The 15,721-nt window shown below is 42.3% G+C and overlaps 1 protein-coding gene across 2 annotated transcripts in view; it reads right to left on the reverse strand.

The window, feature by feature from the left end:
* LOC148896184 (failed axon connections homolog) overlaps positions 1-15,721 on the reverse strand; it is a 22,568-nt gene continuing 6,847 nt past the window's right edge. The window contains exons 2-7 of one of the 2 annotated variants that reach the window (XM_088997798.1): positions 12,147-12,268; positions 9,921-10,056; positions 9,559-9,755; positions 6,415-6,632; positions 2,326-2,442; positions 1-2,195 (exon numbers count right to left, since the gene is read on the reverse strand). In XM_088997798.1, the coding sequence (XP_088853924.1) occupies positions 1,873-2,195; positions 2,326-2,442; positions 6,415-6,632; positions 9,559-9,755; positions 9,921-10,056; positions 12,147-12,253 (1,098 nt within the window). In that variant the 5' untranslated portion in view covers positions 12,254-12,268 and the 3' untranslated portion in view covers positions 1-1,872. Of the gene's footprint in view, positions 2,196-2,325; positions 2,443-6,414; positions 6,633-9,558; positions 9,756-9,920; positions 10,057-12,146; positions 12,973-15,721 lie in introns of those variants that run through there. The other variant, XM_088997797.1, reaches the window with a different exon arrangement.

Below are 15,721 nucleotides of genomic sequence, written 5' to 3' on the forward strand. Positions count from 1 at the left end.
TCCACGCTTTTTTTATTGAAATAAGCCAGTCGAGCCATTTTATGCCTACAATGTGATCGACAAATCTGCTCTACATACATGAGGTTTGTAACACACACAATATTTACATTCAACCGGCAGACATGACATGGTTTAAAACGTTTACTTTTTGTAAGGTTTGAAAGAAAGCGGTCCGAGCGAAGGAAACATTTCAGGGGGACAAAGCACAGGACAACCCTACATAAGTCGGTTACATTTGCCTTTTTTTGTCTGTCTACCCAACTCTTAAAATGATTATCATCGCGGATACATGTCACTAAGCGCAAACCTTTGTATCCACGTTTACAGAATATCCTCAGTTCAATTTCGATGAGGCTATAAGGCCATGGTTAAGATTGAATTAAATTAATTTTGCAACTGCGTAAAATATAGATGAACCTCAACTGACTTCTGAGGGGCATACCTTCGCAGTCTTCAGCATCAACATTCATCACTGCAAAATTCACCACTGTTTTTATGACATTTTGTCAACTGAACGTCATGCTTTGGGGGGAGTTAAATCTGTAATACGTATGTTTGGAAAAGGGCTGAAATAAAAGTTATTGGATAATGCACACCTTTTGAATACATTGGTCCTTTTCCTATCATCGGATTTGCTTGACATTAGCTGTTTGCAATCCTGAGTGCATCCAATCAGACGTTTTCCATCAACTGGTTGGTTGAGGAGGTTACAGTATGTATGTATTCCCCAACTGCACCAACACCAATTAATTAAACATTCTTAAAAAATAAATGTATTCCCTGTTTAGTCTTTTTCGACTCAAATATATTTCTCAAGGTTTCTCGTTCGGCAAAAATAAGGTGAAAGTATATTTCCATGAGTGCAAAAAATAATTTCTCTTTTAAGCATAAGAAATAAAAGACGAATAAAAATAGATATGCATTTCTCTCTGACACACACACACACACACGCACACACACGCACACACACACACACACACACACACACACACACACACACACACACACACACACTCTCAAAATAATTTACACTCAAGATAATTTATAAAGAAATCAAACAACCGTGTGTCTGAGTCAAGCAGGAAGTCCGAACAATATAGTTCAGTTAATTAATTTTATGCAAATATTGCACTTACGATGAATTTCGAGTATGCCTCCATTCTGAACATGGCTTGGTGTTATTGCCACTCAGTGGTCATTTCTATTCATTACAACCACCATATTCGTATGCAATAAAATGACCAAAAGCTCAATGTCACACATGGAACAAACAACCCAAAAGAAAATTAATGTAACAGGCACACAAATGTTGATCATTGAATTTCCAATCAACGAGCTAGCAAAGGAGTTCAGTCCTGATTGACATTTGATGTTGACATGCATATAACAGTGTGTATGATATGTAGGAACAGTAGTCTTTTCTCAAAGCCAAAAAAGAACATGATCAAGTGTAATCTCTAAATCAAAAGATCCGATGCGGAACAGCAACTCATTTTAGCCACATGATCAATCTCCATTTCTTTGAAAGAACGAGTTTAAGACAACTGGTCAAATAGATGCTCTACCTGCACTAACTCGAGCTGTTGCTAATGTCACACACCTTCTGCATCACGAGACTACACAAATAAGGCAGAGGCAAAATGTCACCGTGACAGTTGTGACATTTTGGGAATGAACAAACGGGGCGGTGAAATGTAAAATTAGAGATTCGGTTTTGGTACTGTGCATTTGAATAGCCACTCCCGTCCAAAAGGGAAGATGGAACATGCCGGGTAGCCAAACAGTGTCGGACTCTGTTGTTCTGCACTCAGCAGGCTGTAGTGACAGCTGCTCAGCTCTCCAGTCAGCCTCCACTTGTCAGCCACCGTCATGTCAAATTTCCAGGTCGGGCATCACGTCCTCCTTGAACTGGGTCTCATTGTCCGACGCCGTGCCAACATCTGAGTCAAATAGTGAGTGATCAGAGAGGGGCGTATGTATATGCGTATGTCCCGCTGAGCGGCTGCTAGCGTCGCTGTCATCCAGAGTGTCAGTCCTCGAGAAGAGCCCAAAGTCCAACAGGCCGGTCGTCGATGGTGTGCCGCCGCTAATCTCGCTGTTTCCGTCATAGTAGAGGTCCTCCACCTCCATGAACCACTCAGGCCAGAACCTCCTTCGCATTCGCTCGCAAAACATGGCTAAATTGATCAGTTCCCCTGTGACAACAGCAAAGTCACCCATATTCAATTTCATCTGAAGTAATTTTCAAAAGAATCCAAGTGCATACTTATTAGTGAAAATAAAGTCCAATGCATGTTTAATTGCAAAATGCTGTCATGCACAAACCTTTAATGAGTTGTTCTGGTCTCGTCCCAGGCAGAGTCCACATGGCCTGAGCAAGATGTCCAAACACTGTGGCATCTAATGTGGATATCTTGGAGCCCATAAAGTATTTCTTATCTCCTACGGTGTGAAAAAGAGACAATTGAGACAATGTGCTCTTGTTTCCATCCTATTGTATGCCAGTGCAATTGCACAACTACTACTAGACAGTAGATGGCAGTGACACTCATTGTTAGCGTGTAATCCGAGACTGTACAATGTGTGCTCAGATTGTAAACCTCTGAAGGTGACGTGACTTGCTAGCATTTGTAGCAGTGGTCATGCTGGCAACATTGTGGTGGCAGAAGAAGTATTTAAAATGGAGAGCAGTGATGCATTTATCCGTCAACATTTATAGGCGCTTATAAATCAAATGTATTATTACTATTATTATTATTATTATTGTTATTACAGTAAAGTCTCGTTATAGCGATATCGGATATATCGATAGTCCCGGTTATATCGATACTATTTCTATGCACGCACGGAGAAAATTACATGCAAACAGGGTCGGATATATCGATAGTCCCGGTTATATCGATATTTTTTCGGACTCCCTTGAATATCGATATAACGAGACTTTACTGTATTATTATTATTGTGAATGAACATGACCAGATACAACAGATTCTTTTATTACAGACAATGGCGTTTAGGTGGTTCAATTACCTGACAATCCTGACATGTTTCGGCGTGTGCTGATGAAGGCGGAAGAACGCGCACGTACCACATTTTGTGGTAAATATGATAATAAGGAGACAGTATGAACTTAACAAAACAATGACCAAATACAGTAAATGTACAGGTGATAAATGTGCAGAGAGAACCATCGATGAGAAGGTTTCTTCAGCCGTCATCTGTACAAATTTGAAGGTTTCAGACGTTTCGCCTCCTATCCAAGAGGCTTCGTCAGCGAACTAAAGTCTGACTGGTCGTATCGGCCCTATTTATATATCTCTAATGTCCAGACATGGCGGCGCCGGACACAGCTATGATAGGTCCCTACTCTCAGGTTGGTGGGAGGAGAGGACCACTCCCTGTGGCCCCACTGATGGTCCTACATTCCTGACTAACGACTGGCCTATTTGCCCCACTCCCACCGGTATCACCTCATCAGCATTACGAATGTTGCCTAACCTGTTTTGCCTAAGCAGGCTATTGTATGAACGATCCAAATTGAACCTCACCCCAGCAGACCGGTTTAATGAAGGATTTTGTTGTTTTATAAGAATCGCTTCTTTTACCCCCCTTTCAACCCTCTATGTTCTTTCGCTAAGATTTTAACCTCATTGTCGTCAAATGAGTGGTTGCTAGCTTTTAGGTGCAAATGTACTGCCGATTGAGGCCCACTTGTATTATCCCTGCGATGGTGATAGTCTTTTTTTGAGAATTTGTTGAGTCTCCCAATGTACTGCTCTTTACAATTTTCATTCTTACAATGTATGGAATAAACTACATTACTTTGTTTTTCATTTGGTAGCCTATCTTTTGGATGCACTAATTTTTGCCTTAAAGTGTTTATCGGTTTGAAATAAGTAGGAATTTTGTGTTGCCAAAGGACTCTTTGTAATTTTTCAGAAACTCCTGCAATGTAAGGTACTGCTACTCCTCTCCTTTTTGTATCTTGAGAATTATTGGTTTCATTCCCTATTCTTTCTTTCTGACATTTGTTGAATGACCACTGAGGGTACCCACAGTTAGTGAGTGCTCGCCTGATATGTTTTGACTCCTTTTCTCTACCTTCAATGCTAGTTGGTATTAGTTTAGCCCTATGCTGGAGGGTTCTGATAACTCCTAATTTGTGTTGTAAAGGGTGGTTAGAGTCAAAAAGTAAGTATTGGTCAGTGTGCGTAGCCTTCCTAAAGACTTCTGTTTTTAGCGCTCTCTCCTCTTTTATAATTACTTTACAATCCAAGAAGGCTAGTTGGTTCTCTTTAATGTCCTCACGAGTAAATTTAATGTTGATGTCTACAGAGTTCAGGTGATCTGTGAAGGATTGAATTTCTTGTTTTTTAATTATGACAAAAGTATCGTCCACATATCTAAACCAGTGTTGTTTTGTCCTCGGGAAGGATGTGAGGGCCTGTTTCTCCATCTCTTCCATGTACAGATTAGCCACTATGGGTGAAACTGGTGAGCCCATAGCACAACCATGAATTTGTTTATAATTTTTTTTTCCCCGAAATTGAAAATACATAGTATTAAGGCAGATTTCCAATAATATGCAAATGTGATCCGCTTTAAGTTTGGTTCTTTCATGCAGAGAAACGTCCGCCAGCAGTCTCGTCCTCACCACTGAGACTGCTGCTGGGGTTGGGACAGATGTAAAGAGAGAAGTCACATCGTATGATGCCAAGGTTTCCTCGGGTTCCAATATGAGGTCTTTGATCCTCTCTACAAACCCTGTGGTGTTCTCTACGTGATATTCTGTGTTACCAACCAACGGAGCTAAGATAGTTTTTAAATATTTGGCTACATTGTATGTAGAGGAGTCAATGCTACAAACAATGGGTCTGAGGGGGAGCCCTTCTTTATGTATTTTTGGCAGGCCATAGATACATGGCGTGGCCTTTCCCGGGTATAATCTAAAATACATCTGTTTGTCTATATGTTTTCCTTTCTCTAACTTTTGGAGACAGTCTATCATTTCTTTCTTGTATCTATTGGAAGGGTCCCTTTTTAGTTGCTCATAAGTGTTAGAATCACTGATTAACCTATTTATTTTGTCTTCATAATCCAATGTGTCAAGAAGCACTGTGCATCTGCCCTTGTCTGCTGGCAGAATAGTAATATTTTTGTCTTTTTGTAGAGTAGTTAACGCCTTTCTCTCTTCTAATGTTATGTTGGACGGAGGTAATTTGGCACTACTGAGAAGGGCTGATATTTCAATGCGTAGATCATCTGCCTCTGCATACGAAAGTTTGTTATTTTTGGAGGTGAAACGTCCGAAACCTTCAAATTTGTACAGATGACAGCTGAAGAAACCTTCTCATCGATTGACCACTCCTGTATGACTGAGAGCTTACACAGACGTGCACAGAGAGAACAATGAGTTTTTGCGATCACCCAGCTTTGAATGGGTGAGCATCCATACATCATTTTGATTAAAAAAAAGTTTAAAAAAACAACAAAACAAAACAAAAAAATGGTTTTGTAAGTGTAATGGCTTGAAATATTGTTTTCCAGAATTAATATTGTAGATTAGTTTGTATTTATTGACATCATTACATTTGATTTTTTAGTATGAAGTTCAATTAGCCGATTAAAAAATGTTGTTAAATGTTCTGCAATGCAATTGGCTGGTAAACGGTTCAGGGTGTCCTTCTGCCTCTTTTTTAGTGCTACACCCCCCCCCCCCCCCAATGTTGCCTCAAAATGACGAAATAAATTCTTTAATCGATTGCAAACATGTATGCTTTCCTCTTCAGAACTATTTGAATCATATTCATAACTGGATGAGTAACAAGAAAGAATATTCTCCGAATCTGAAGCCACGAACAAGGGGGCGGGACCTTCTGAAACTGGCCGCTTCCGGGTTCATTTTTTTGCAGATATTGGACACTTTAAGTCTCATTTTTATTGGTGTTTTGCATTTGACTAAAAATATCATACTGCATGTTTTGGGTATTTTAGATGCTATAAAACGTTTTTCTGTTTGGTGTAGGTTGTCCTTTAAAGCGCAATTTAAAAAAAAATATTTTACTGGGAACTTTTACATTCAAAACAATTACATTTATTCTGTGTAATAAATGCTTTAATATGTACTTTTTTATGACTTCCTGATTAATGTTAATAAGAATACAATAAGAAGGCAGAACTATATTTCTAACAATTTGAAAATGAATTTGGCCCATATTTAGACACCGACAACATGCATTTCCTGACACACCTATCTTAAATTCTACAAAAGTACACCATGTGAGTAGTTTTCAAACATCTCTATATTCCCAAATCAAATGTAGCATATATGTACGGCAAACATGGACAGGCCTCATCGATACAAGATGAAACCACGAATTGCATTTGAGCAAAAAGGGAAATAGTCCCTCCTACCCAACAGTGTGGCCAGCGTCCTCATGTCCTTCTCCATCAAGGCGTAGACTTCCTCCTTGGAGAATCGTCCGATGCCGTGGCCATACATCTCCCTGCGTACCATGCTACCATTCAGGCGGGTCAACAGCCATTTTAGTGCGTCGCTAAGTGGTCCACTCATGGCCAGGAGCTTCTGGGTCTCCTCCAAGTTGTCCACCCACTGACAGTAGGCGATCGTCCTGGAAGAACCATAATGTACACAATGGAACAACGTTTAGGTAGATCGCTATGTGAACAGATGGCCAGATAGACAGACAAACAGACAGATAGGCAGACAGACAGACGGACAGATAGTAATGTCTAATTGATTACTCTGACACCATAATATCATAAACACTAAAAAGGTCTTTGTTATATGAACTCTTTTTTTTGTCAAGCGTATACAGCAAAGTGTCAAAGTCAAGGCCCGGGGGCCAAATCCGGCCTGCCACATCATTTTTTTCGGACCGCGAAAGCAAATCAAACTTGTGAAATTCCATGATGCTCGCTAAAATCCGAACCAAAATTTCAGATTTTTATATGTAAACCACAATAACAGCCATTATTCTTGACTTCAGATCAGGAGGGGATTAAACATTCTAATGGCTTCCCCAAATTCATAACGGCCCTCGAGAGGAAACCATAACTACAATGTGGCCCGCGGCAAAAAATGACTTTGACACCCGTGGTATACAGGAATATAAATCATGTGGAGCCACATACATCGAAATCAACTTGATAAAAATCATTTGTTTCCAGAGGATTTTATTTTGTGCAACCACTGGATGAAATAAAACGGACTAAATTTAACACATGCTTTTTTTCCATGGGCAGGTGCATGTTTGCCCCATTTCAATTGGACCAACATCAACTCTGCAAATTATAAAGTTTTTTTTTTCCAGGACCCCAAAGTCCCTGACAGCGCTCCTGCGTGCAGACACTAATAAGATTGAGTATCTATTCACCGTGCACACTGATACTTGCTCACCTAGCGCTCAGATAAACAGATTACAGACTGCCGTTTTGGTTCAGTCTAACTGTGAGGCTGGACGCAAAGTAGGACGACATTCTGTAGCAAGAAAGACAGTCATGGTAAAACTGCGAAGAAGTGTCTGCTCTTCATTGTCTGCTTCTTGGATGGAAATTGGATAAAAGCATCTGGCTTTTTTTACAGCCTTCTGACTAGAACGAGCCACACACCACTTCCTGTTTTTTCTCGTCTGTCCTGAGAGTATATGTTGTATGTTTCTTGCACACAAGGCCTGTAAGTCAAAGTCAGATGGCCAACACATTCAAATGGGATATACCTGAGTGGGGCGCTGTGTGGTAAGGGGGGGGGGGGGGGGTGATGGTCTATTCTATAAGTCACCCGACTGTAACAAATGCTGAACCACGCTGAGCTGAATGAGTCCCCAGGTATTTAGCTTCACAAATATGACTGTTTCAGAGAAGTCATTGACTCATCCTATTCCAGACCGCTTTTTCCTCACAAAAAAGCTGGAGCCTATTACAGCTGAATCATACTTTATATATATATATATATATATATATATATATATATATACAGTAAAGTCTCGTTATATCGATATCGGATATATCGATAGTCCCGGTTATATCGATACTATTTCTATGTACGCATGGAGAAAATTACATGCAAACAGGGTCGGATATATCGATATTCCCGGTTATATCGATATTTTTTCGGACTCCCTTGAATATCGATATAACGAGACTTTACTGTATATATATATATATATATATATATATATATATATATATATAATGGGAATATGATATTGTAAAAATAATCACATATTAAATCACAATTGCCATTGTTAGTGGAGGAGGGGGAAGAAAATTACAATTCTGAAATTTGTCATAATCCTTCTAGCCTGAATCCGGCAGTAGAAATAGCAGCATGCCACCGCGCTGCCCTTCCCTGCCATCAATAATTCATCCAGGAGGTGAGCATGTATGTCTAAATGTGGCACAACGTGGACAGGGTGAGCAAAGAAACAGAAGTTGTCTGGTGGGCAAAGAGCAATGTGGGTTACATCACTGACCTTTTTGGATGGAAAGTAATGCTTTGAACATTACAGTACATGACTCGAAGTATAGAAACAGGCATGATGTAAGCTAAATACACAGTGAGTTGTGTGTGTGTGTGTGTGTGAGTGTGTGTGTGTGTGTGTGTGTGTGTGTGTGTGTGTGTGTGTGTGTGTGTGTGTGTGTGTGTGTGTGTGTGTGTGTGTGTGTGTGTGTGTGTGCGTGTGTGTGTGCATGGACCCTATGAGTAATGGAAAAACACTCAAGGCTTGAAGGCGGAAAGGGAGTTCCGATAAGTGGTGTCTTTCTCACCTAGACATGGTGGAGTAACTGACCACTGGAAGGTTTCTGTACATCCCTCTGCATTTCACTAGCCTTCATCTTGTCATTGTTGTGGTATTAACATAAATACTTGAAGGTGTGAAACAGTGTGAGATCAGAATATAACCATGATATACAACTGCATCACCAAAAGCTCAACGGTGGGTGCTCGAGAGGAAAAAAAAAATCTTCTGAGATCCGATACAAAATCTGAGGTCTCATGTGGTTGGTGGCACAGGCTGCCTTTGAAAATGTCATCAGAAAAAAAAGAGCGATTTGGGTCTGGAGTTATATGACCTTAATCTAAGGGTGGCTGTCCAAAATACAATGCAATAGATATAAATTGGTTTATTTTGCGCTTTAACAACAGCTGAAGCTGGAACAAAGCACTAACATGGAAAAACGGGAAATGCTGCAACCTCGTGGAAGGGAAAAAACATTGCCAGATGTCTCGCCAACACTATCGGCACCCAAGCAAGAAAAAAAAAACAAAACCTGAATGAATTCGGAAATGGCGCTCTACGTCATATTTTCAATTCCCGAATAAATTCATGAATGGCAGTGAATGAGTTAACTACTTGGATAAATTCACTAAAGTTTCAGTCATTTGTTTATTCAGACAAATCAATAGGCCTGGAACTTCAGGTGTAACTTTTCTTGAAACATTCTTTTCTTCGAGTCAGGTTCTGAATTTATGGCTGGTGAAATCACTGGTTAAAGGTCATCTTCAAAGCCGTAGAACTACATGGTGAACCTTACCAATACAGATGTTCTTCAACCATTTTGGTGACAGCTCGAGACACGGCTTTTTCCTCCGGTGTGAGGTTGTGGTTGAGATTGACTCCTAGCTTCTCTTCCAGGAAGTCGATGATGAACTCTGACCCCGAGACCAGCTCATAGTTGTACTCCAGCCAAGGCATCTTGCCTTGCGGTGACAGCTTCCCATCAAAATAGTTCTGTGAAGAAACACGGTATCATGTAAGAAGCCTCCATCCAACCATTTCCGTCAAAGGCTCATTCCGGTCACAGTGAAGTCGGAACCGAGCAAAGCTGACTTTGGCCAAGAGGTGGGATAACACCCTGGTCTAGTGGCCATCAAAAAGCACAAGTCAAGCCTTTACCTGGTAGGGCAAGTCCACCATTCTCAGATAAGTCTCTATTTTGAGGCAGAAAGGTGAGAGGCTGGGAACACCGTTCTTTGGTCTGGAGAACTGATGGAGGATGATCGCATCTTGGGAGTCTAACTCCTGCTCCTTCCTGCACACAGAGTGAGAAATGTGTTTCGTTTCGTCTTGTCATGACATGATACTTACTGTCTGTGACTGAGTAAAATCAAACTACATCAGTTCAATCTGTCACCCGATCGATAATTGACTGAGTCATTTTAAAGAATGACTGGATATTTCGCATCCCTCTCCAGTAATGTGGTCATCACTTTTGTACTGATCTCTGTGTGCATTTAGAGGCTGTTTCAGTCTGGGTGTCTTGGTTTGTTTTGTTTCGAGCCTCACTGATGTTTTAATGATTGTTCAAAGCCACCTAGGACAAGAAGTATTTTGAATTCAAATACAAAGTAACAAAAAGTGAACCATTTTAACAGCACTTTAGAATTTAATCCATTGTCTCTACCCTGGAATGATCTTCAGTTGAACACTGGGCACATAGCGAGAAACAGACAATCATTCACACTCACGCTATCACAAAATAGGAATTGAACCCACTTTGACACATAGGCAAACAACCATTAGCATTCCCAATCACACCTAAGGATAATTTCGAGTCTTCCCATAACTTGACATGCAGGTTTTGGAATGTGGGTGTCACGAGCGAGTTGACAGCTGGGCGGGGCCTCCGCTCCCGACGCCCGCCAGCTGCTGTCAATTCCCTCATAACTGACTGTTGGACATTTAAACCCGACGCTGGCACTTACCCAGCGTCGGAAGATACTACGCCTCGCGACTGGCCCGTACCTTGAACGTTTATTCAGTACGTGAGTTGCTTCGCCCGAGAATTATCTAGCCACGATCGCGCCTGTTTATACGCACCGCGTCGTATGCTGTTATGTACCCTCGTGTGCCTTTTTATTTTGTTAGTTAGTGTGGTTGGGTGGATTGCTGTTTTTAATCACTTTTGTTTGTTCTACAAACTTTTTACCGGGTCCGCGCCATCTCGGACCTGCGCTTTCTGTTAATAAATCTACAGCCTGCACCAACGCCTCTGTCACCTTCTTAGCGATCCACCATCTATCCCTAACGTTCCCACTCGTCAGCTGCCGAGTGTCTGAATCATCACTCTTGTACTTGGATCCATCTCATTCACACACATATATTCCGTCTTGCTGCGAGTGACCTTCATTCCTCTCCTTTTCAGGGCAAACCCCCACCTCTGTAGTTTCTCCCACACCTGCTCCCTTCTCTCACTACAGATCAGTGTCATCTGCAAACATCATCATTGAATGATCCATAATCAATAATAGTGACAGAAAGTGACAGGCCCAAATTCAAATATTACTTGTGACTCAATGGAAGCTTGGGTGGGATCTGATAGCATTGGTTTTGTGGCAAAGAGCATGAACGTAAATTGACTTGTCAGTCCGTGTGGGCTCATTTTGTGTCTCTGTCCAAGCCCTTTGGTGCTGAAACTGTTCCTCGACCAGGGACACAAACCGCCAACGTTGCAGCATTCATTCATGTCCAATCTACGATGCTTCGTACACATTGCACTAAAACAACAATTAAAAACAACAACACCAACTGCATTACACCAACATGAAATCACATGTCCTAAACAGATGATGCTGGTAGGCTGGCTTTAGCCTGAGGGCCGCACGTGATTCTGCGGCAGTGCTCGCGTTACACGGAACGCAAGGTTGCTCAGCTTCTGATGGTGAAGTGGGCCCCGAGACATTGTTTACATAGAATGCATTGACTCCTCTGGAGGTTCTCTGCCCAAAATAATCCAGCCAGTGACAACCTTGCGCTCCTCGGACTAGACAAAGTCCATTAATCTGTTTGGAATGCTAAGGATTGATCACATCTCATTAGATATCCAGAGGGATATAAAGTGCTGTCCGATTTATTTGAGCAGCAGCAGGGGTTCATCTCGGCCCGAGGTGTGTTTCGTTTTAACCAAGCTCAGCTGTAGAGCACGGGGGATGGCACACGAGCGGACGCGTGACTTGGATATTATTTCAATATATATTTCCCCTCCTCACTCGTTGAGTCGTGCCCTGGAAGGAGAAGTCCCAGTAACAAGACAGAGAGCAACACTTGTGGAAGAGAAAATATAAAATGTTCACATTGCGTCTAGTCTCAACGGAGCTTCGACAGTAAAGGAAAGCGGCCGACCTGATGGCAAGCAGCTCGTGCAGGAGGTAGGCTGCGGCGGCCAGGAGGGCCCCCCCGGTGATGTAGAGGGTCTTCTTCCACCACGAGTCCGAGGCGAGAGCCGTCATGATGCCGCCGTAGTCCTGCAAAGGGAAGGCGATGATATATCCATACAATGACTGCGGCTGCTCGGACACACACAGCCCCAGGGGGAGGCTGTGATTCCGACCGAGATCCACCACGCACGGCCGGGAAGAGGCGAAGCCAGCAGCCCAGTACATCCTCTTTCGGTCGGTCACAACCAGCCCTCTTCCTCGGCGCCACGCACCCTACTAGGCTTCATGTACGAGCTTCTCCAGTCTAAGGCATAGTGGGGTGTTGGTGGGGCGTGGGGGGCTCATATAGTTCCGCAAAACTACAAGGAGGAAACCCTTCGATTTCCCCTCCCCAGGATGATGATGCCCAGCACGCGCCCCGCAGTTCACTTTCCGTTGCATCGTCTGTCGTCATCAAGCTAGGGAAACGTTTAGTACTTTCACTTCCGAATACTATATTTCAAAATAAATGCGAGGTTGACTGTACGAATGCGAACCTCTCATCTCCTGCACTGTCTCACTGTCCCCGGGCTCCTACTCTTTTACTTTGGCACTCCATGGTTGAAATCCGGCCCGAGTAGCAAATTGTGCTAACTTAACACAGCCGGTCTATTGTCTGGTCGAGAGTGCACTGAAAGAGCCACCCCGCCCTATTGAGCCCCTTCATCCCCGTAAAACCAGAATGCACATGATCAACTCATCCCAACAACACGGATAATTAGACCCACTGCCATTCAATGAAATATTCATGCTGGTACAATTCAGAAAGTCGTCCTCCATCGGTTTACTGAGGCAAAATTACACCAACTAAAGACAATTTGACAAATTGTGTGCAAATCACGAGTGCTTATAATAATAACAATTGCATTGCTCTAAGAGTACATACGTCAAACATTTCATATTTGACTTCCTGTAAAATCTCTTAAAGGGTCCCGTTAAGAAAGTTAGATTGTATCCTCATTTTGTGAAATGCTGTAATACTGAGGTGATTTGGCAACCCAGCCACTACGCGACGTGATTTGACAGCGATCAAAGCCAGTTTATGTGTATGTGTTTGACTTCTCGTACGACGATGAGCGCAGCGGTTGCTCTCTGTACTCCGGCAAATAAATATCCTACTTGTATGATCTAAACAAGAGGACCATCTCGTCTCTTTATTCTCCCAAATGCATCGCGAAAGCGCTGAAGATCTCAACAGGTTATGGGCCCAGGAGACGTTTGGGAGATAAAGTGAAGCCAGAAGTGTATCAGGACTTGAAAGAGCGGTGAGAAAACGAGGCCATCACTAACCGGCTAAAACAGCGGTCAAGATGGATCAAGGAAGGGCAAGCAGGCACCTTCGACTGTCATTCGACGGAGATGAAGCTAAATACGAGATATGGGAAACAAAAATACTCCGACATTTTCATTTATTGGGACGAAAGAAGACCATGCTAAGCGAGCCGAGAAAAATGCAGATGCGTATGCCGAATTGATAAATACGCTTGATGACAAGAGCCTCTCACTAATAATGAGAGATGCACCTGATGATGGAAGAACGTCTTTGAAGATATTGAGAGAATATTATGCCGGGAAAGGAAAACCATGGATAATAAATCTGTACACCACGCTCACGTCGCTTCAAAAGAGGAACGATGAAAGTGTTACAGACTATATCATCAAAGCCGAAACCAGCATCACAGCACTCCAAAATGCGGGTGAAACTATGGGAGATGGACTACTTGTTGCCATGGTTTTAAAACGACTACCAGCAAGTTTCAAGTCATTTGCAATCCATGTAGCACATTCAAATGATGAAATCAAGTTTGCAGATTTCAAGACTAAGCTACAGAGTTTTGAAGCAACTGAGAAATTGAACACTGAGTCAGTGGACAGTGTGATGAAGACACAGGGTCAGCGTGGACGACACACCCGTGACCAGCACAGTGATGACACAAGCATAGTGTGTTTGAACCATGTGTGGGATCAAAGGCCACAAATCAAGAGAATGTCGACAAGACATGGTGCATTGCAAAAGCAAGACACACAAAAACGCCACGTGCAGGCGTAAGGACAAGTAGAGACGAGATGACGCCAGGAAATCGTCAGAAGATGGCGACACCGACAACGTGCTCAAGATGAGGGACAGCGAGACCAGATCCAGGGAGCAGTTGGGTCGCAACATCCGAGAGAGAGGATTGATGGTGGACACGGGAGCCACTTCGCATATCATCACTGACGTTACGAAGTTCAAGGATTTCGACAGCACGTTCAGACCGGAAAAACACCGCGTGGAGCTGGCGGACGGCACACAATGCAGGGGAGATGCTGAGATCACTGTGATAGACATCAAAGGACAAAGACATAAAGCAACGCTGAAAGACGCTTTATTCATTCCTTCACACCCCCAGGACATTTTGTCTGTAAAGAAAGTGACCACCAACGGGGCAACGGTGATATTTAAAGAAGGGAAAAATGCACCGATTACAAAAGGTGGGACAAAATATGACATACATGTGTATGGAAAGTTGTACTATTTACATATTGAGAAAGAGACGCAGACAAATGAAAGAGATGAAAACACATATTATGGCATGAGACAGCCTAAGACTAGTGAGGTCTTTCAGAAGCCTAATAAGAGAGCCCAAGAGTCATGTATACAAGACAGAGATGCACGCGAAAGTGCAGTCACAGAGATTAAGCCACATGAACATAACCTCACACAACAAAGTGACACAAATGATGAACCTGAAAATAGAAGGTATCCTATTAGGAGTCGGCAACCGGCGGCTCCGGTGCCGCATGTGGCTCTTTCACCCCCCTGCTGCGGCTCTCTGCGGCTTTAGAAAATAAATAATGAGTATTTAATTTAATGTATATTATTTTACTTCGTTCGTTTTTAAAATGTAATTCTAAATTTTAAGATTATGCCGATTATCAATAATACAAAATAAAACGTATTCAATTTTTTTGTCGCACATAATATACGTCACAACCATCGACAGTGGACGTATATCCGGTCACAACCGCCAAATTGCGCACGATTTCTTGAATTTTTTGATCCCCAGGTAGGCCAACTATGGATAAATCTAAGAAAAGAAGTGTCTGAAGAAAACAGAACGTTTAATGATACGTGGGCAGATTCGTTCGCCTTCACTGCTGACGAGGCGGGTTTACCGGTATACTTCATATGTAATGAGAAGTTAGCAAAAACAAAAAGTCAAATGTCGTAAGACATTTCCAGAACAAACACACAGCCTTTGCTCAAAAATATCCGGATGGAGATGAGAGAAAAAGAGCCGTTTCGGAACAGATGCGGAAGGCTGATCAGAGCAAAAACTATTTTGTGAAGTGGATGAAATCTACAAATTCAGCTACATATGCTAGCTTTGTGGCCGCTCAGGAAATAGTCAGGCACGGGAAGCCGTTCACAGACGGAGAATATATAAAAGAATCATTCATTAAGATGTCAGAACATCATTTTAAATGTCAAAAGGATTTTGTGACTCCCAGTGTTTTCCT

This window comes from Hippocampus bargibanti, linkage group LG06, assembly GCF_051943395.1.
Source record: "Hippocampus bargibanti isolate YZ-2025 linkage group LG06, ASM5194339v1, whole genome shotgun sequence".
Taxonomy (NCBI): domain Eukaryota; kingdom Metazoa; phylum Chordata; class Actinopteri; order Syngnathiformes; family Syngnathidae; genus Hippocampus; species Hippocampus bargibanti.